This window comes from Convolutriloba macropyga, chromosome 3 (assembly GCF_964194025.1).
Source record: "Convolutriloba macropyga chromosome 3, txConMacr16.3, whole genome shotgun sequence".
In the NCBI taxonomy this organism is placed as follows: Eukaryota; Metazoa; Xenacoelomorpha; order Acoela; family Convolutidae; genus Convolutriloba; species Convolutriloba macropyga.
The window spans coordinates 69,447,366-69,470,432 of NC_134470.1; the positions used below are offsets into that span (position 1 = coordinate 69,447,366).

The window sequence follows — 23,067 nt, forward strand, 5'->3', positions numbered from 1 at the left end:
CGCTAAACGTACAGCCTCGAAAAAGTGTAATAATAACAAGAAATATGACAGCTAAGAACAGGCCGGTGTTGGTATAATGCTTTTCTGCTGGTATATAAAAAATGTTATCATTTTGCGCACATGAATAGAGCAACTATAAATATGAATTAAAAGAAAGATTCGAAAGTATCTCCAGGTGCCCTTTAAAGAAGTGTAGTTAGGCGTAACCACAAGAAGTAACCAAACGAGCCTTGCAATTGACAATTATAATATTGTTATCAAAATTTTGAAATCTTCAATTAAATCTGGAAAACAATGTGTTTTTAGCAACTTTGTTTTATTCGAAGCAGTGCTATCATAACAAAAACTCAAATATGACCGAAAGATAATAATTCATCACATTCAGAACCTCTCAAAAATGAAGCATAGGTGAACAGATACGTAGTAAGTAAACATTTATGTAACGTCCAAATGGCATCAAAGTCTCAATTTTATATTTTCTATGTTTTAATTACAGAATAACTTTAGGCAATCCCTGCACTAGAGGTGATAGGTGATTGGGGTGAGTGAGGATGTGGAGGGGGGAGGTGAGGGTTGAGAATGTGCGAGAGAGAAGGAAGGGGAGGGGAGGTACGGTAAGCAAAAGATGTTACTTACTCATTGAACGTACCAAACACCATATCATTGCTTCAAGCACTGCGATTTTATTTTTTTTTGTAGCTCTCGAAGTGTTGAGTTTACTTCAGATAGAATTGAGTATATTTTGACTATTTTAATCTAATTTGGACAACTTTCGTCCTTGCTTTTCCTATTCCGATTAATAAATTTTGTATAAAACTGGGGGACTTTCAGCGCGGGGGGGGGGGGTTCGTACTCATTCAAAATAATTCGTTTTTCCACTTCACTCACACAAACTGGATTTCTCTCTAAAGATAATAAAATGAAATCCCGCTTCCCTTCGCTCTCACATCTACAGAACTTCTGTAATGTAAAATTCTAAAATCATATCAATTCGGATGAAACAACTTCAACAATAAAATTACATCTATAACGATCAGAAATATGACAAACCTGATTTCAAAGGGTAAAACTTCTGAAAGATAAAGTTAAATAACAATTTACTTGATAACAGAAGCTAAAAATATAGTTCATGTAGGAGATCCAAACATTAATATTTAAGCAGATGAAAAATTAGTAATACATCAAACAATTACGAGCAGGGTGTATAATTAATAATATCCGAGCACAGTAAAAATTCCCGAAAAAGTGAGTGAAAAGCGTACAAAATTATACAACTAAAAACAAAAAAAATTATCAACAATGAAAAAAATTCAAAATGGTCCTCAATAAGATTCCCCATTACCCGAGTCTTAATTGATCAAACAAAACCCTTCCCGAGTCATGGGCAAGATGTTTGCGCCTTCCGTTGGGGTGGGGTGAGGATTTGATTGCTGAAATTCTGCATCTTCAAAACTACTTGACCCTTTTAGCACAAATGAAACAAGTCATTCCCGGATTGCGACCCCCACAAGATGCGCTGTAAATAGACGAATCATGACCATCGTTAAGGACGTATGAACAGAGAAAGTCTATGGCCAATTCATTCGGCTGACCTTTGCCCCAATAGCGTGTGAGTGATACGACTGAGTTCTCTGGAGTTTTCCAGTTCATCCCATCGTGCTGTTTGGATGTTCCCAGGTAACACTTGCCCTACAATGCACAGAACGGAAGTTCTCAGGAAGTTTTTCAACACAATGAAACGGCAGCATACAGAAATCCATTCTCCGAATTCTCAACCAATCACAGACTGAGACGACTCTATTCTCTTTTAAATAGCGAATGCATTAATAATATAGCCACTCTAACAGATATCTATGTACCATGTGCATACCTTCGACTCCTACAACATAATTTTTTTGTCGTTATAATTGAAGTATCATTTCAATGTATTACAGAGTCAGTTAGTCTCATAGAGTTAGGTAAGTCTTATTCGGGTGCAGAAATAAGTAGTTCTCGCTATAGACACCTTAAGGCTGTAAAAAAAGCCCACATCTGTTGTGCATTAAAATATGACACCTTATTTTGTAGGTAGATTGAACAGAGGCTGGTATGAATGATACAAAGTGAAAGCATTAAAGACAATTTGGAAAACCGTAGTTTAATGTTCTGAGAACTAAGAGATATAATTAATACACTAAAGCAAGAGGGCAGCTAAACTTTGAAAGTTAGTTTGAAGCCAAACCATAGAAACGCGCGTGAAAAAATCCAATAATGGGAATGTTAACCAATAAAACCAAAAAGTTGCCAATAATGTTCAATAAGTCAAGTTAAGCACTAACCGAACCCTTTGCGATTGATTAAAGCCTTAAAAACGAACAAAGCGTCATGTATAATTTTAACACAAAATACCAAACAAACAAATGGAACAAAATTGTGGGAAGGCCTAATTAATCATCCAAATATTTAAGCTTAAATATTGTACCTCTTTAATATTTTTTAAAAATTCACTGGTGACAAATTATTCACTGAGATTACGACAAGAGCTAAAATTTTGATTTGGAAAAACATTAGAGTTGGTAGAAATTAGCATTTGAAAACTTTGCTATGAATTTAATTTAATTTTACAATTTGTTTTTATCAGCAAGAAAAGTAAAAGTGCAAAATATCAAAACGGTTAAATTTAACAAAAACTTTATTTTTGTCATAAATGGCTTGCTTTCAATCGGCTAAGTTCTTTCTTTGAATTTTGTCAAGGCCCAATTGCTTGAAATCATACCAAGCAAAATGATTTAAGAAAAATTTAAGAAACATAAAAAAAAATGTTGAAATTTAACAATTTTTTCACATGTATTTGTTTTAAAAACTTGTTTAGTCTACGGTAGATGATGAAACAATTGTTAATCGACTATTAACATTATTAAAAGATAGGCAAGATATTAATTGAGTGGTAAGATCAAAAAATCTTTCGGATGTCAAATTTAATGATGTAGGCTTCTTTTTAGGGTAATTCTAGGCAAAAGTAGAGAAAATTAGTTGCAACTGACTGATTTAGCGCCAAATGTAGCCAACAAAAAAGTAGCCAACAATGTTTAATGAAAAGTCAAGCTAAGCAGTTACCGAACCCTCTACGGTTGATTACATTTTTAAAAAACAAACAATGTGTCATGTATGAAACTAACACAAACGGCCAAACGAGAAATGGAACGAAAAGTCTCCAAAATTGGGAAAGGCCCATTAATCATCCAAAAAATTAAGCTTAAATATGGTGAATTACATGTATAAAATTACACTAACTTGATTTTAGAACGAGAGCAACTTAGATCACTCAAAAACGAAGAACTGAATTGTGAAAAAGTCACTCAAGTAGTCAAAAAATATTCTAGAACAAAAACTCAAAAGCGTTGAGCAAACATTTTGCATAAACAAGACAAAAAGATACATTTTTTAAATAATTGCATTAACTTTGTTCGAGAGCAATTAATCAAATTAATGTATTTTAATTAGCTATTAATGTATTAAGACAATAACATAATAATTCAGTCCTCAATAGATTTTTATGGTGTCAAAATTGAGTAATGGTCAAAAGTTTTCAAAAATAGAGAGCAACAAAAAAATCTTAAGCCATGAGTTCGCACAGATCAAATATTAGTGATATGACAATGAGTCATAGAAGAAACATAGACCCCAAAAAAGTTCTTGCAAATATTTGAAGAACTACTGGGTCACACTCATTGAGTGAACGGGCTTAGTTTTCATACCTAGTCACAATGATCAGTTACCTTTTTGGAAGCAACTGTGCTAATTGCAGAAAACTGTTCTGCATTCATGGGGGCAGCCAGGGTTGCATTGGCAATGCGACAGAACTCTAAGTAGTCACTCCACGTGTGGTGGTTGGGAGACCTCCCCGCTGAGAACTGATAACCATCCACAGTCATTGAGAAGTCCAGGATTCCCGAGTCTTCAATGAAGGCACTCCAAACTAAAACAATCATCAATTGGGAATAATTACATAGCTTCACTAACTCAACACCAAATAATTCCATTTTCATAGTCTAACCCCAACCCCCCCCCCCCAATTTAGTTTATATTATAATATATCGCGCTGGCACGACCATTGTTCAAAAGTGTTGCATGTTAAATTTCATGGATTTCACCAGCGCTGAGGTTTATCTTCAGGTTTTATCACCGCTGAAATATATAACAGACGCCTTGTCTATTCATATGATATATTTCAAGTGATGCGAGAAACAGCATTACATGACAACTACATTGAAGATAATAATTTCAGTATTGAAGATAATAATTTCAGTATATCTTATTAAAGCATAGGATGCAAACTAACTCTACAGCTAAATTTAACTTTTATTCCCCAGCGGAGAAAAGAAAACATTTTCATACAAGATCTTGAAAGAAACTTTCGTTCTCGACTGAGAGTAACAAAGTTTCAAAGGTTCGCAAAACTACAAGCTACTCTGCCGCCTAACATGTTTTGCACCAAGAGTTCCTGAAATGACTGGCAGGTACCCACTCTCCAAAATATCTTTGAATTCAAATTATTGTCTGTTTCTCAGATACATTTTCACAAATTACAATACAACTAACATAATCCATAGAAGGCATAAATTTGGTTTACATATGTGTATACAATTCTAATTTATACAGATCGGAGATTTGCTATCAAACATTTACGTCAAATAGAGAGTAGTCAGAAAGTACGAAAACAAATAAAGCATGTAAGCAGCATAAATAAACAAAAATATGATCACCAAGATCACAATACGCAGATCACAAAATCATACAATATTATTATGCTAAAAAAATTATAAGGCTCGATCTTGTGCGAATGAACCAAAGTCAACAGGAAAGGTTAGGAAAGTTAAAAAGGCGAAAATAACAAGCAAATGCGGATACTATCAGACATTTTTTCTACTATTTTAATTCTAAAATTTTTCTATTATATCAATTTTGCCTTTTAAAGGTTGCATGAATTAATCGATTATTTCTTCATTGATCATTTGAAAAACGCCAAAAGACTACTCACGAAATCACAAAGCAAAGTTTTATACTTATGTTCATGAAAAACATTTTTTCCATAAAACAATTGCATGAAGATTTTAAAAAAGACACACTTATAAGTATTTTCACATCAACAACCCCACCAAAGGTAGATCATTGAAAATAAGCAGCTGCTCATGCAATGGATTTCGAAGGCCCTAGGGTGACAATTCACTTTTACATTTTGAGGAAGTAATCTGGAAAACTTTTTTCAAAAATCAAATTTTTGCCCAAAGACTACAACAAGAGTTTCAATCTTCAATCTGTTGCGTGGGAACTTAAAGAGAAAACGTACGCTACAAAACAGCATTATTCTTAAATATGGCCCGGACAGCTATATCAGCACAGCTGGAGTGCTAGTACCAAGTGAAAGATTTTAGACAAAATTTTAAAAAAAAAACTGAAGCAGAACATAAGCTTTAGAATTGCTTTGAAACACAATAGTGAAAATCTATGCATTGCTGTTGACACCCGGGCTGAGAACTCACTACACCACACCCTGCGATTCACTTCTATACTAGTGGTAGCACAACCCGGGCACATAAATTAGTAGTATATAATACCTACGTAAAGAAAGGGGGGTTATCATTCGACTCTTAACCATAGGATAATAGGTAGTGGCGGTTAAGTGGGAATAGGATAGGCGGGATAAAATCTTTCCGCCGCTGTTTATATCCCTCTCCTATTCAATCTTTCCCTTTTGAGTCTTGCCGCTTTTGTTTCCCTTTAACTTTGCTTTCTGTCTCGCCGCTTGCTTTTGATTTCAAAACACTCAAACAAATTAAATTAAAACCAAATTTCACACTGCATGCAAAATCAATACTGGTTCAGTTTTGCGTCTCTCTCTCTCTCTCTCTCTCTCTCTGGGCAATTAAATTTAATTATGCACACTAATATCGCCTTGCAGTTTTGCACACTGGGCCCTCTGACTCGCTTTCACTTGCTTCTTCTGCCTCAAAATTAATGAACGGATTATCGGGCGTAGAGTTTTCTTCAAAACTTGCATCGAAATCAACGATATCGCTACTTTCAATATCCGAATCATTTATATTCTGAGCAGCGACAAAACCGGCGTCTGGTGGTTGCCATGTGTTGGAGCTTTGGGTGGTATCTGGAGAGGAATGTGGTACAACAAAACTGTTATCCCACTCTGGGCTAGAGCTCAAAAGTAAGTCGCTAAAATCGTCATAATCCCATTCCACATCGTCATTATTCCAATCAATTTCATCGATAGCATAATCGAAAATTTCATAATGGCCAAACGGGAGGGTTTTTATGCCATCGGGTAGTATATAGCGCTTGTTGTCAAAAGCTGACAGACAAATTTTGTTTGTAGTAACTGTCTGCAGCCTGTGGTGGTCGGACACAATCCTGGTGTTCTCTGAGCGCAGGTGGTTTCCAGTGCTGAGAGTGTTTAAGAAGTCGACGTGGCGAAGATGTTGTTGTGCGGCCCTCGTCACCCCTTTTGCTGAAAGTTTTCGACAACCTAAAAGAAAGAAAGAAATGAGAAAAATTAGGTGCTATTATAATTACTAAACCCCTATGTAAATATAATACGATTTAACACCTTCCAGATGCCTATTAACCCAATACGAATTTTTATACAACAACTAACAATTTTGTTTTACGAGAGAATAAACTTACTTTTTGACAGGATGGAGTACAGCTTCGGCTTCAAACAGATAAAGTCAGTAATATAGTCGCCGGCGAATTCGTCCTTGTATTTGAGGACGACTCTTTTGTTAGTGGTATCGTAAAGAAAGTGACTGGGTGGGTAATTTGAGAAATCAAAATGACTTAATACTGACTGAGGCTTCTGCGATAACTCTGTATAAAAATCGTCGCTTTTTATCGCATAAAGGAGACTATCTGTATCGCTGTAAAGAAGGCGACAATTAAAGTTGGGGCGCATGACATTGTAATGGAATGAGTACATGTGGAATTTTGCAATATCTAATATAGTCGCTCCCACAATAGTGGGAGTGTTCCAATAAATGGACTTCGGCCGTGTGGTCAAGGCTGCTAAATTCTCCCCAAAGATCATATAGCGATCAAACTCAAATCTGGATATTATCTTCAGCGCATGCTCGGCATCTCGTGAGATTGTTATTTTATTTCTGCGTCTTTTCGATTCGCAGTTTTTACCACAAACTGCATTATTCATCAGTTTATAAAAGTTCTCTTCAAACTTGTTTGACGCAACTTGCCGCTTTTCACTATTTAGTGTAAGGTATGGCGACAGCCAGTTTTCTTGTCGAAATTGAAGCACTCTGTGAACTTTCCTGATCACCAAGCCGAGTTGGACATAGAGTTTCAGCAGTTTGTAGTGGACCACGTATCTCTCTTTATCAAAGAACGTTTGCAGGAGTTTCTTTACTTTGGAAGATGGGAGATTGTGTTGTTCTTTTAATTCGATCTGGTAATCGCTCAACCACTCATCTTCAACCACGTCTTTTGTGGGCGCCAACGGAAAATCGCGATGCTCATCATGAAGGCTCGGCGGGTAAGAGATATCGACCTCTACAAAGTATCCAATGCTAGCGTCATCGGCAGTGTCCAAAATCTCTTGAAGTTGAATATCTGTGTTGAACACAAAGTCGGCGAGCGGTAGTTTCTCTAATTGCATTACGCCACCATAAAGATTATTAGCGTCGACACAGAAACCAAAACAGGATTCCTCCGTGCTATCGTGGTTGGGAATATAGGAGTTATTTGCAGTGAAGCGCCGACTTTCAAAGACAGATGTGACTCCACCGCGAATTGCGGGTTCAATCATGTCCAAGTGTTCGCGCTCAGTCAGTAACTCGATATTGGCTTTGCAGATTCTAAGTGATGCTTCCTTAGCCATATTGGGTAGGGTGAAGAAGTGCATACAGTCCAGTTTATACGTATCGAAACTCAACTGTCGATGGGATTCGCAAACACATGCGAGTAGTGCACAGTCGAGCTTCAAGTATGAGTCATGATAATCCTGCAGTGTTCCACATTCCAGAATTTCCCACATCCTGCGTGCATGTTGTAAATTAGTCTCCGTTACCTTCACTGCCCCTCCGTCCAGAGTGTTACCCCACTTGCTCAGTGGTGGGAGACTGGTGTCACTGAACTTGGACCGACCAGTCACATAAGAGTAAGGGTAGTAGCCTTTCTGTTTAAGTAGCTGAAGGTTAGCATCAGATAATGTAGAAAACATTGCCCTCATTGTTTCGAAACGGTCATCGGGTAAAATTTCAACAAGTTTCTCTAAAGAACTGTTCATCATCTTGAAGGAGACTATGAATCGAAGATATTCGTAAACTTTCACTGTTTTTCCCTTTTCCGTTACGAAAGTGTCAATAAGCACACCAAATGTCATTGATATGTATTTTTCGTCGGTGGCTGGTATGACGCTGATGGTTGTGGTTGGCTCGCAGTTGTTCAGTGCCAAGCAAATGTGATGTAAGTCATAATTTTGAATATTATGACCCACAACAGGGGTGAAATTGATATTTCGTCTCAAGCGATTGCATTTCTCATGTGCCCATCCCAAGAATTTACCACTGTAGTGGCAATGGTCCAGGTCAATTGTGTTCTCTGGATCTTCCGTTTCTGAAAACGATTTTTCGCAAATCCAACAGTGCGTAGCGTTAGACTTTCCCAAGTTTCGTCTATCGCCTTTGAAAAAAGGGTCTATCGCCTTCCTTTTCTGCTGATAATTATCTCTGGCTAGTTTGTGAAGCATTTTGACAAAATTTGTCATGCAAGCAGGAGAACTGTCTACATGATGAAAGATTGGCTTTGATGAGTGGTGATCTATCACTGTTAGCGCAAAGCCACACGGTTCATGTATCTCCTTGACCTGTGTAAAGGCTTTATCACTTGGTCCCTTGCAAGTAGACACGGGTCGTAAGAAAGAGTCGAAGTCAAAATAGATAACAAGAGGGACAAACCACGAAGCAGCCAAGTTCGTGAACTTGTATGAGTTGTTCTCACTTGAAGGCATATGAATAACAGCAGGTGCATTTTTGCAACAGTTATTGAGATGTAGGTTGTAACTTTCAAGTCCTTCTGGACAAATCCAAAAACAGTTTCGACAAATTTTGTAGGAGAATCTGTAATCAAGTTCTCGCACGTAGCAAACAACCTTCACAAGGTTTGTAATGAGGACGTCGTGATGACGGTCACAGTCGTACAGCAAAAGTAAATCCATTACAAAATCTGAGCTGTATGACGAAATTTTTAGAGGGAAAAACTGGCCGTTATCGTATCCAAACACATTTACCTGAAAGTTGTTAAGTGCTTCAAATTGAGGAATGTCTGCAAAGCCCATGGGCATAGTAAAATCGCCCAGAGGTTGATGCAGTCCTGGTTGATTGTATGTAGTTGGTGAAGTTTTGTCGGTTTGATAGTTTCGATCAATTCTATCTAAACTTATCTGATGATACATGTGATAAGCGGCCACAAAACAATACCTTAAGCAATCTCGATCTTCGTGGTTCCTAACGTTGAGCAATCCTCTGCAGTTGGCAATTTTTGACGGCAACGCGATGTATGATGAACCAAGAATTGGTCTGAAACGTGCGAATTTGACGTCAACTTTGAGAACTTTTTCGAGTGTCCAACCACTCCCCAAAGAGTTGAATGTTGTCAATACGCTCATCATCTTCTCCACCATTTGCCAATACGCTTCATCCGACAGTCCATTTGCATAGACAGGAGTCATCAGAGAGTTTGCGTATATTTCAATACGGTCATCTTCTGGCTTATCTGGCTCATCATACATAACTTTGACAAGCCGCAATTTTGCACACAGTTGAACTTTTTGAGGACCCTGGGTCAACTGCTCACTTATTAGAGTGTCTATTTTGGGTTTTTGTATCCGCATAAAGTTTTCGAGATCATTGGACTCTTCGGCCGCTGTTGACTCGAACGATCTCAGTACTCCATGGAATGCGCTTTCCAACGGAGTGTCTCGAGGCTGAAATTGTTCACCTAGGACGGGTAAGTGATGAACGGAAGTCATATGCTGTACGTAAAGATGGCAATCGTTGAATCCCAATAGGCAGCTTTGACAGCAATTGGTGAATCGTTGGTGTGCAGTTTTCATGTGTTCTTCGAGCAAAGAAATCTTCCGACAAGTAAACTCACATAATGAGCATTGATGTACGGGTAAACCAATCTCATCAGGATGGAATTTATGCTCATGCCTGGAGCGATTTCCTTTTGTACTCAGAATAGAATCACAATAACGACACTGGAAACCCATTTTTGAATTGTCTAACTTTAGTAAGAACGAATTGTTAAACTCGAGTACAAACAGTTGAGCTAGAGAAACGAATGAACAAGAAATGGCTTCTCGGGTTTACAGTATTAGAGACTACAGTACTGCATAGGCGCCAAATTCGAAGTTTTGAAATGCTGTTTTCTGATTGGTCGGTTTTGGCGCATACCTTTATTTCGAAATTTTGTTGCTTTTGAGAGAAAAAAGATGTGTTTTCAACTCTCCATTGCAATCGTATGCCAAAATATACCACCACAGGGAACCCTACCGAGTATTGCTGATCATCGTTTGTGTCAAAAAACTTTTTTTGACAACCTGGAAAAACATGCTAATATTCAAAATTGTAATAAAAAGCGCTATTTTATGCATTTTCAATTACGGATGGTTAGAGTTGTCCTACGTTCTTAAGTGTGATGAGCAAAAATGCTCCCCGTGCCGAAAAACAAAGGACCCATATAAAAAAAATTGCTCAAAAATAAACAGAAAAAAAGTTTGTTTTTCTGTCAATCAAGTCATTAATTAACAATTACATGACAATTACATGACATAAACATGTGTCTTTTTTCTGAGGCCTTTTTTGATGACAGCTGTTATGAGATAAATTTACACTGAGGGCCCAATAAGTCCAAAAATTTAAAGAAAACCGATCAAACATCTTTCCTTAGGGTACTTCATATGCTAATTAATGCCAGATGTTAATGTGACATTAATTGCCAGATGTTTCGAAAATCGGTGAAGGAGCCGTTTTTTGATGATGATGCTTATGAGCAATAATCTCGGGCATCAAGCAGTGAGTACAAAGCCGTTGCAAAAATTTGATTTTTTTTTCAGTAATTAGTAATTAGGTTAATTAACCCTTAATTAGTCGCTAATTAGAGGCTAATTATCTCCATAACGGATGAGTAAAATTTGACGAGTGTGATGTTTTGTACTTTAGAGTATGCTGAGTCTTACTGAACAATCAGTTTCATCCCAAGTAGGGCAATTAAATTTAATTATGCACACTAATATCGCCTTGCAGTTTTGCACACTGGGCCCTCTGACTCGCTTTCACTTGCTTCTTCTGCCTCAAAATTAATGAACGGATTATCGGGCGTAGAGTTTTCTTCAAAACTTGCATCGAAATCAACGATATCGCTACTTTCAATATCCGAATCATTTATATTCTGAGCAGCGACAAAACCGGCGTCTGGTGGTTGCCATGTGTTGGAGCTTTGGGTGGTATCTGGAGAGGAATGTGGTACAACAAAACTGTTATCCCACTCTGGGCTAGAGCTCAAAAGTAAGTCGCTAAAATCGTCATAATCCCATTCCACATCGTCATTATTCCAATCAATTTCATCGATAGCATAATCGAAAATTTCATAATGGCCAAACGGGAGGGTTTTTATGCCATCGGGTAGTATATAGCGCTTGTTGTCAAAAGCTGACAGACAAATTTTGTTTGTAGTAACTGTCTGCAGCCTGTGGTGGTCGGACACAATCCTGGTGTTCTCTGAGCGCAGGTGGTTTCCAGTGCTGAGAGTGTTTAAGAAGTCGACGTGGCGAAGATGTTGTTGTGCGGCCCTCGTCACCCCTTTTGCTGAAAGTTTTCGACAACCTAAAAGAAAGAAAGAAATGAGAAAAATTAGGTGCTATTATAATTACTAAACCCCTATGTAAATATAATACGATTTAACACCTTCCAGATGCCTATTAACCCAATACGAATTTTTATACAACAACTAACAATTTTGTTTTACGAGAGAATAAACTTACTTTTTGACAGGATGGAGTACAGCTTCGGCTTCAAACAGATAAAGTCAGTAATATAGTCGCCGGCGAATTCGTCCTTGTATTTGAGGACGACTCTTTTGTTAGTGGTATCGTAAAGAAAGTGACTGGGTGGGTAATTTGAGAAATCAAAATGACTTAATACTGACTGAGGCTTCTGCGATAACTCTGTATAAAAATCGTCGCTTTTTATCGCATAAAGGAGACTATCTGTATCGCTGTAAAGAAGGCGACAATTAAAGTTGGGGCGCATGACATTGTAATGGAATGAGTACATGTGGAATTTTGCAATATCTAATATAGTCGCTCCCACAATAGTGGGAGTGTTCCAATAAATGGACTTCGGCCGTGTGGTCAAGGCTGCTAAATTCTCCCCAAAGATCATATAGCGATCAAACTCAAATCTGGATATTATCTTCAGCGCATGCTCGGCATCTCGTGAGATTGTTATTTTATTTCTGCGTCTTTTCGATTCGCAGTTTTTACCACAAACTGCATTATTCATCAGTTTATAAAAGTTCTCTTCAAACTTGTTTGACGCAACTTGCCGCTTTTCACTATTTAGTGTAAGGTATGGCGACAGCCAGTTTTCTTGTCGAAATTGAAGCACTCTGTGAACTTTCCTGATCACCAAGCCGAGTTGGACATAGAGTTTCAGCAGTTTGTAGTGGACCACGTATCTCTCTTTATCAAAGAACGTTTGCAGGAGTTTCTTTACTTTGGAAGATGGGAGATTGTGTTGTTCTTTTAATTCGATCTGGTAATCGCTCAACCACTCATCTTCAACCACGTCTTTTGTGGGCGCCAACGGAAAATCGCGATGCTCATCATGAAGGCTCGGCGGGTAAGAGATATCGACCTCTACAAAGTATCCAATGCTAGCGTCATCGGCAGTGTCCAAAATCTCTTGAAGTTGAATATCTGTGTTGAACACAAAGTCGGCGAGCGGTAGTTTCTCTAATTGCATTACGCCACCATAAAGATTATTAGCGTCGACACAGAAACCAAAACAGGATTCCTCCGTGCTATCGTGGTTGGGAATATAGGAGTTATTTGCAGTGAAGCGCCGACTTTCAAAGACAGATGTGACTCCACCGCGAATTGCGGGTTCAATCATGTCCAAGTGTTCGCGCTCAGTCAGTAACTCGATATTGGCTTTGCAGATTCTAAGTGATGCTTCCTTAGCCATATTGGGTAGGGTGAAGAAGTGCATACAGTCCAGTTTATACGTATCGAAACTCAACTGTCGATGGGATTCGCAAACACATGCGAGTAGTGCACAGTCGAGCTTCAAGTATGAGTCATGATAATCCTGCAGTGTTCCACATTCCAGAATTTCCCACATCCTGCGTGCATGTTGTAAATTAGTCTCCGTTACCTTCACTGCCCCTCCGTCCAGAGTGTTACCCCACTTGCTCAGTGGTGGGAGACTGGTGTCACTGAACTTGGACCGACCAGTCACATAAGAGTAAGGGTAGTAGCCTTTCTGTTTAAGTAGCTGAAGGTTAGCATCAGATAATGTAGAAAACATTGCCCTCATTGTTTCGAAACGGTCATCGGGTAAAATTTCAACAAGTTTCTCTAAAGAACTGTTCATCATCTTGAAGGAGACTATGAATCGAAGATATTCGTAAACTTTCACTGTTTTTCCCTTTTCCGTTACGAAAGTGTCAATAAGCACACCAAATGTCATTGATATGTATTTTTCGTCGGTGGCTGGTATGACGCTGATGGTTGTGGTTGGCTCGCAGTTGTTCAGTGCCAAGCAAATGTGATGTAAGTCATAATTTTGAATATTATGACCCACAACAGGGGTGAAATTGATATTTCGTCTCAAGCGATTGCATTTCTCATGTGCCCATCCCAAGAATTTACCACTGTAGTGGCAATGGTCCAGGTCAATTGTGTTCTCTGGATCTTCCGTTTCTGAAAACGATTTTTCGCAAATCCAACAGTGCGTAGCGTTAGACTTTCCCAAGTTTCGTCTATCGCCTTTGAAAAAAGGGTCTATCGCCTTCCTTTTCTGCTGATAATTATCTCTGGCTAGTTTGTGAAGCATTTTGACAAAATTTGTCATGCAAGCAGGAGAACTGTCTACATGATGAAAGATTGGCTTTGATGAGTGGTGATCTATCACTGTTAGCGCAAAGCCACACGGTTCATGTATCTCCTTGACCTGTGTAAAGGCTTTATCACTTGGTCCCTTGCAAGTAGACACGGGTCGTAAGAAAGAGTCGAAGTCAAAATAGATAACAAGAGGGACAAACCACGAAGCAGCCAAGTTCGTGAACTTGTATGAGTTGTTCTCACTTGAAGGCATATGAATAACAGCAGGTGCATTTTTGCAACAGTTATTGAGATGTAGGTTGTAACTTTCAAGTCCTTCTGGACAAATCCAAAAACAGTTTCGACAAATTTTGTAGGAGAATCTGTAATCAAGTTCTCGCACGTAGCAAACAACCTTCACAAGGTTTGTAATGAGGACGTCGTGATGACGGTCACAGTCGTACAGCAAAAGTAAATCCATTACAAAATCTGAGCTGTATGACGAAATTTTTAGAGGGAAAAACTGGCCGTTATCGTATCCAAACACATTTACCTGAAAGTTGTTAAGTGCTTCAAATTGAGGAATGTCTGCAAAGCCCATGGGCATAGTAAAATCGCCCAGAGGTTGATGCAGTCCTGGTTGATTGTATGTAGTTGGTGAAGTTTTGTCGGTTTGATAGTTTCGATCAATTCTATCTAAACTTATCTGATGATACATGTGATAAGCGGCCACAAAACAATACCTTAAGCAATCTCGATCTTCGTGGTTCCTAACGTTGAGCAATCCTCTGCAGTTGGCAATTTTTGACGGCAACGCGATGTATGATGAACCAAGAATTGGTCTGAAACGTGCGAATTTGACGTCAACTTTGAGAACTTTTTCGAGTGTCCAACCACTCCCCAAAGAGTTGAATGTTGTCAATACGCTCATCATCTTCTCCACCATTTGCCAATACGCTTCATCCGACAGTCCATTTGCATAGACAGGAGTCATCAGAGAGTTTGCGTATATTTCAATACGGTCATCTTCTGGCTTATCTGGCTCATCATACATAACTTTGACAAGCCGCAATTTTGCACACAGTTGAACTTTTTGAGGACCCTGGGTCAACTGCTCACTTATTAGAGTGTCTATTTTGGGTTTTTGTATCCGCATAAAGTTTTCGAGATCATTGGACTCTTCGGCCGCTGTTGACTCGAACGATCTCAGTACTCCATGGAATGCGCTTTCCAACGGAGTGTCTCGAGGCTGAAATTGTTCACCTAGGACGGGTAAGTGATGAACGGAAGTCATATGCTGTACGTAAAGATGGCAATCGTTGAATCCCAATAGGCAGCTTTGACAGCAATTGGTGAATCGTTGGTGTGCAGTTTTCATGTGTTCTTCGAGCAAAGAAATCTTCCGACAAGTAAACTCACATAATGAGCATTGATGTACGGGTAAACCAATCTCATCAGGATGGAATTTATGCTCATGCCTGGAGCGATTTCCTTTTGTACTCAGAATAGAATCACAATAACGACACTGGAAACCCATTTTTGAATTGTCTAACTTTAGTAAGAACGAATTGTTAAACTCGAGTACAAACAGTTGAGCTAGAGAAACGAATGAACAAGAAATGGCTTCTCGGGTTTACAGTATTAGAGACTACAGTACTGCATAGGCGCCAAATTCGAAGTTTTGAAATGCTGTTTTCTGATTGGTCGGTTTTGGCGCATACCTTTATTTCGAAATTTTGTTGCTTTTGAGAGAAAAAAGATGTGTTTTCAACTCTCCATTGCAATCGTATGCCAAAATATACCACCACAGGGAACCCTACCGAGTATTGCTGATCATCGTTTGTGTCAAAAAACTTTTTTTGACAACCTGGAAAAACATGCTAATATTCAAAATTGTAATAAAAAGCGCTATTTTATGCATTTTCAATTACGGATGGTTAGAGTTGTCCTACGTTCTTAAGTGTGATGAGCAAAAATGCTCCCCGTGCCGAAAAACAAAGGACCCATATAAAAAAAATTGCTCAAAAATAAACAGAAAAAAAGTTTGTTTTTCTGTCAATCAAGTCATTAATTAACAATTACATGACAATTACATGACATAAACATGTGTCTTTTTTCTGAGGCCTTTTTTGATGACAGCTGTTATGAGATAAATTTACACTGAGGGCCCAATAAGTCCAAAAATTTAAAGAAAACCGATCAAACATCTTTCCTTAGGGTACTTCATATGCTAATTAATGCCAGATGTTAATGTGACATTAATTGCCAGATGTTTCGAAAATCGGTGAAGGAGCCGTTTTTTGATGATGATGCTTATGAGCAATAATCTCGGGCATCAAGCAGTGAGTACAAAGCCGTTGCAAAAATTTGATTTTTTTTTCAGTAATTAGTAATTAGGTTAATTAACCCTTAATTAGTCGCTAATTAGAGGCTAATTATCTCCATAACGGATGAGTAAAATTTGACGAGTGTGATGTTTTGTACTTTAGAGTATGCTGAGTCTTACTGAACAATCAGTTTCATCCCAAGTATTTTTTGGAACCCTCTTTTTTGGGGTCAAAGGTCAGAGGTCATGTGTTAAAAAAAATTTTTTTTTTGAGTTTTTTTTCGTTTTTTTTTTAAACTAACAAGCTCTTTTTTTTCAATTGATCCCCAAGTAACAAATGAGAGTTGATTCTAGTGTAAGCTGAAGAGGGCATCTACTGAATTAAGTGTCAAAATTTGACGTTTGAAATGCATTTTTTCGAAATATTTTCTTTGATTATTTTTTTATTTTTTGAACAGTTCTTCGACTTAGAATTGAATTTGGAATTCAATCCATGCTACAGCTGTGGCATGGAGTTAACATGTCATTAGCGTCAATACCGCATACTCTCACATATGGCTATATCTCTAAACTTTATGTTTAATATATATAATAATAACAAAAATTTTGCAGATTGCGAAAAGTATTTCTGGATATAATATTGAAATCTCACCACGTCATAGTAGTTGTAATAATTGAGTGTTTGTTAGGAAACAAATGTTTACGTCATAATGAAAATCTTTTCTGAACATGTTCGAACTTGATCATTAGCAATGTTTTAATTTCTTTGACTCAGCAGATTTAAAGCTATAAAACAGATTTAAAAAGTTAAATTCAGCTTTTAAAAAGTTGAAATCACACATTCTTGAAACAAAATCAAGTTAGCATCTCACTATATAAAAGAGTGGTGATCCAGTTTAGTTTTCAAGTTAATCAAATAAGTACATTAAACTACTCTCAGGTAGCCGTTTCTTTGGTGCATTGCAAATCTTTGGCGTGTCTGTGACACCAAAAACACGTGCTGGTTCTGGTGTTTGAAATTGTGTAGCTGACAGTAACGTTGTATCAAACTGGTTGTCACTGAACAGAGCCGTAGAATTGTTTTTGTGAATTCCCGCAAAGAGAGATGGACTAGATGTCGGTGTCAAACTGGGACTCGGATCAACTGCTGGTGTTACTGGCAAGCTGGCTGAATCCAATTGCGATTGATTTTCTGGGGAGCAAGGTGATGACTTTATGCCCCACATGTCAGCTAAGTTTTCGCAAGCCTGATAAGCCCCTAGCTGGTTTTCAAACAGAGGCACACAGTCGCAATCGTAACGAAACAAAATTCGTTTAACGTCGTCAGGTAATGACTCCATGCCAAGATGTTGAAATGTTGGCAAAGTTTTTGGAGGTAAATGTCCTCCTGATGTAATAAGACTGCAATCTGCTGGTTCTGTCTTCTCTGGTAAAGAAGCAATTGCGTTAATGAAAAGCTTGGGTATCAAGCAGTGCTGGTAAGTTTGCCAAACACCGCCTTGTCTCTTCTGTTGAATAAGCACAACAAAGTTTTCGAACACTGTCTGATAAACCAATGTTCGCTCCAAGGAAATTACAGATTCAGCAAGTATTTGAACGCACATAATTTTTGTACAAATTTTGAGAAAAAAATTAAAACCAATTTGATAGAAGACTGTTGGTAGGTGTTTGTCTGGTAACGAACTGTTGAAAGAAAGCAAAGTGCACTGAACGCAAGGTTTAAAGAAAATGAATAACTATCTTTAAAGTAATATTGCACAACGTGTAATTCAACAAATTATATCTGGGGTCAAATATGGTTTTAATTTTGGTAGTGTATGTGCTCTGATATATGCTCTAAATTTTGTTATTATACATGGGTCGATACACTTTATAGTGTGTACTAACTCAGTTCTTATCCAGAGCGTATTTTATTATTAGCATTTCATTGTACGCTGGTGCATGTTTATTCTTATCAGAATTTCCTTACTGCTGTAGGTTCACTTGTGCTTCTAATTATATCACAAACCCAGGGTCACATCTGTTCCAAGTTATAAACATATGGTCCGCATATAATTCCAATAAACAGTGTACACTGCACTGCTGGTCCAAATACACACCTAGGGTCACATCTGTTTTCTCTATAGAACCAAAACATGTGGTCCGCATATAATATCAATAAACAGTGTACACTGCACTGCTTGTTCAAATACCCACCCAGGGTGGGTCACATTTGTGTTCTCAAAGCATATGGTACGCATATAATTCCAATAAAAAGTGTACAGTGCACTGCTGGTCCAAGTACACACCTAGGTTCATATATGTTTTTTGTCTTATCTAAGGTCACAGCTGAAATTAATTATGCAATATGTGAACAACAGACAGACTCAAGTACGCCATAGGCGTACTTGAGCCTGTATTCACAAATCATTTGGATTTAATTAGGCAGTTTGACGACACTTGTTTAAACCCAACTGCCGCCCCATTGAGTTGGAGTTTTACACATTATAACACTTGAAAGTAATAAAACAAGTTGCACACTATGCCTTTCACGTCCACTAAAGACACAGAGTTTGGAGATTGTTATTTCGATATTTCCAAAACTGATAAGCGCTTAATCAGAGCAACGCTGAAAACCTATGAAAGGACAGGGACATATGTATTTCTGAAATTGTTCAAAAAAGCAACAGACGATTACGAGTTTGAACAGAGAATTTCTCTAACTCTTGGAGAGTTTGAAAATTTGGTCAGCTCAGCTAGCAAAATACAGAACTCAGTGGCTGTCAACAACAAAACCACCACTAGCGAAGAAACCAAAAATTCAAAAAGAAGTTGCCAACAACGATGGTTGAGGCGATGTTTGAGCGTTCTCCAAATTACTTTAAACAATTTCAGAAACAGTTCAAATTTCTCATTCTTGAAGAAAAACCTAGCTTTTCTATTGGAAATTTTTATGCAGTGTGTACACATTTTGATTCCGAATTTTGCAATTTAGTAAACAGCCATTATCACGTTCTGATTGATACAACTACTTTTGAAAACGAAACAGTGAAACGATATCAGAGCTTTCCTGTGCCTTGTGTTTATAGAGCTTTCAAATTCTTGTTTTGGACTGCACCAAACTTGGAGACTAATGGAGACGTTTTTACAAAGCTCAAATTGGCAATCGAATTCAGCGGTTCGGGAGAGAAAACCGATTCACAGTCAGTGCGCAAACGACTGCCAGCTTTTGCTAACCACAAAAATTTATCGAAAAGCAGCTCTGCAAAACAAACAAATGTCAATCTCAAACCGAGTGCCAAGATGTCAGTAGTTGCTCAAAAAACTATCTACAATGCCCGGCCTCCATCGAAACAAGTTCAAACTGATTTTGTTAATAGTGAAACTTTACGAAGAATTGAAACAATTTTGTATGGTCCTCATTCTGGCGCTTTTTGTCAAAATATGGATATTTTTATGAGTGGATATGGAAAATTGAATATTGATTCTGATTTATTGAGTGTTCGCTTTGTGTATGGAGAAAAAGTAAAGTTTTGAAAAAAAAATAAATTTCTCAAGTTAGTAAGGTTAGAACATCATATGAAAAGCGAAACTAATCAATTCATTATCGCTAATATTTACAAGTTTTTGAGCATTGAAAACAAAATGAGCTATATAAATACAAAAAAGTCCACAAAGTTTAGAGTTTGCTCTTTGAATTGGTTGATTCTCCAAGAGTTGATAGATGTTGTGATTGCTGCCAACGGCAACGATTCTTTGATATAGGTGTTTGTACGATGAAATGGGCTGACCAAGGGGATCGGCAAACAAAAGTTGATTGTTTTTTCTGCATAATAGTAACCAGTGGCTGCCAATATTTTCAGCAGTTGCTGCATTAACAATAAGGAAGCTGTTTCTGTTCATTTTTTCCGGAAAGTTGTTGGCCGCAACCACACCATGGAATTTATATTTAAGAGTTTTGCAACCTTGGATTAAACCATTAATATCATCTTCATCCATCATTAATTTGTCAGAATGTGATTCTTTGATACTTTTCTTGCACTATCAACAAATATTGTGCTAGCTTTTTCGCCAATAATGAAAATTTCTAAACTGTTCGGTAAGGCCGCAGAAAATTTCAACTCAATAGAAATTGACGAATTTGTAAGCTCAGGATGAATAAAATCGTGGGATGCTTGTTGGGTGCTGGTCAAATCAAAAACCATTATGAAATGGTTTGGGTAATCTGTCGAACTTATTCCATTACCATTGTCGATGTAAGCTAAATCGGATATTGTGTTAAAGTAAAGACGTTTGTCATCACTTGTTGATATCGGACTGTCTGCCACAGGTAAACCGTTTCGATAAATATAAATCTGCTCAAGGTCGAATTTGCAGAAATTAAATGGATTTTGTCTGTTGTTACCAAGAAACGCTTCGTTAGTGTTCAGAAAAATTGCTAGTCTACGAATCGGTTCTCTGGCAAAAAATATCTTCTTGTTTCCAACTGTGGAGACCTGTTGACGCCAGAAACGTTTTTGTTAGAGTCTCCAGGTAGGGATACGAAGCTGGACTTGTTAATAAAGTTCTTTCAATAGCCGATACAACATCATCGTTCAATGTCATCTTGCGCACATACAAATTAGCTTCGACAATTTTTACTTTGTAGTGCTTGGCAGCATCGTCAGACATTATAACAAAATCATCTATTGACCGTCTAAATGCAATGCGAAGTGTCACACCACTTATCAAATGTCTGTCACAGGTGAAAAAGTCGACTGCAACTTTACCGTAGAATGTGCACTCAGCTGATTGCCTCACTAAGGCTTTCCTTCTGTTCACTTCCGCAGTTGACAGCGCTCCTGGATTTTCTTCGTAGGAGTAACCCTGACATGCCAACCAGGTGTTTTTTGCATCTTTGTTATGTGAAAATTCTGGTTCAATAAAACTTTTATGAGCATAGTTTCCGTTAGCGTTTGAAATTTTTAGTCCATTAGCAGACACTGTACAGTCAGAGAAGAGTGAATGTAACACATTATTGCAAAAATAGGGAGCATCTGTCTTTGTAACATCTGTTGCTGCTCCTGCGTCATATCTCAAATCAGCTTCTGATGACTGGACAATTTTACATTTTACTTCCAAGAAAATTTTCTTTAAGTCAATAAAATTATTTCGGTCACCGGCGACTTCAAATTCTAACATGGGTCCATTTGGACTGTAGACTGGGCCCAACTTTTGACAAAAACTACCATCGAAAGTTACTAAAAGAGAAGGTTTTTCGAATAAATCCAAAGAACTGTGAGTTGCTTCTGATGGTAACAAATTAGCGATCGTCGTTCACTCTGGCAAAAAAATCTGACCGACTTCTTTTTGGAGCTCTGTGCGTTGAAATGGTTTTTTTGCGTTTTTTGATTGCTTTCTGTGGCTTGACTCGACTTGACTTCCACCGACGTGAAGTATTTCGTCGAGATCCCCCAGTCTGTTTTTTAACAGTTTTTGCGATTGTATTTTTAAACGCCTGTTTAGGAGATTTTTTGCTTCCGACTACATCCAAAATCTCTGGAACACTTTGTTTCAAAAGCTCTTTCCCGATACGCTTCGCTGTAGGCAAAATAAAACGACGTGCTAAAGGCAGCGCAACACGTCCAGTGCCTGCAGCTAGGGCTCCAAAACCACTTCCTCTTTGACGATAATGTCCAGAGAAGTGAGGCAAAGACGTTGCTTGATTCGCATAATAAGAATCCATTTTAAGAGGAAAATTTTTTGAATTGTAGTGTTAGAATAACTTTCCCAGTTCCCAAAAAGGGAACTAATTGTCCTGTTTCCGTTCTCAGTTCAATTGAAATCGATTGAATTGTGTTGGTTAGGAGCTTCTTATAGTCTAAATTTGTAAAAACTATCCGATGAGTTGGCCCAAGCTCACAAACACTACCGTTTTTCAGACGTTGTTTTGAATCAATGACTCGCAAAAGAGGCGCCTTAGTGTCACCAACGTATTGATATTCAATTATGTTAGTGTAGATGAAAATTAGATGCTTTCCAGCACAAAGATCAGCTGGGAACTCCCCATAATAAGCTTTCGTATCATCACTTTTCATAAACCTGTTCGCATTGGGAATCATTTTGTACCCAATATGTATTCCATTACCGTCAGGAATACCCTTAAATCCAATAATGCTCGGAATTTCCTCGCTGGGAAATGTAATTCCCTCATACTTACCAAATAAAATTTCACATTTTCCAGAGCTCTTCAACTCTCTGAAAGAAAAATGGGGCAGTCCAATTGTTCGCTTAATTGTAGAAAGAAGTTGTGCCACTGTATCAAAGGTTCCTGGCATAAAATTAAATTGTTGTCCACTATAAGGTCTAGAAATAACATTAGCTCCCGAAGACATCTTTTGGGAATCTTCATAGTCTTTTAAGTTGTACACAATTAGATTTCCGTTTACTATGTTTTCTATTTTTGTTGGGAATATGATTTCACTTAACGCCACTCTCCAATCACCTGCAGGTTGAATTTCGTCATTAAAAAAATTTCGAAATGATGCAAGTGTGTTTGAATCAAATATTTCCATTGAAGCGGATGAAACAACGTGAACTGTAAACTCGTCTTCAAACCGGTTGTTGGACATTTTCAACGAGAGGGAGCCTGACAAGTTGTAATTCTTGTTGA

General features: G+C 37.9%; 1 protein-coding gene across 1 annotated transcript in view; it reads right to left on the reverse strand.

The window, feature by feature from the left end:
* Positions 1-216: 216 nt before the first annotated feature.
* Positions 217-23,067, reverse strand: part of LOC142336408 (uncharacterized) — a 29,789-nt gene continuing 6,938 nt past the window's right edge. The window contains exons 3-4 of the mRNA XM_075385212.1: positions 3,759-3,958; positions 217-1,689 (exon numbers count right to left, since the gene is read on the reverse strand). Of these exons, the coding sequence (XP_075241327.1) occupies positions 1,453-1,689; positions 3,759-3,958 (437 nt within the window). The 3' untranslated portion in view covers positions 217-1,452. The remainder of the gene's footprint in view (positions 1,690-3,758; positions 3,959-23,067) is intronic.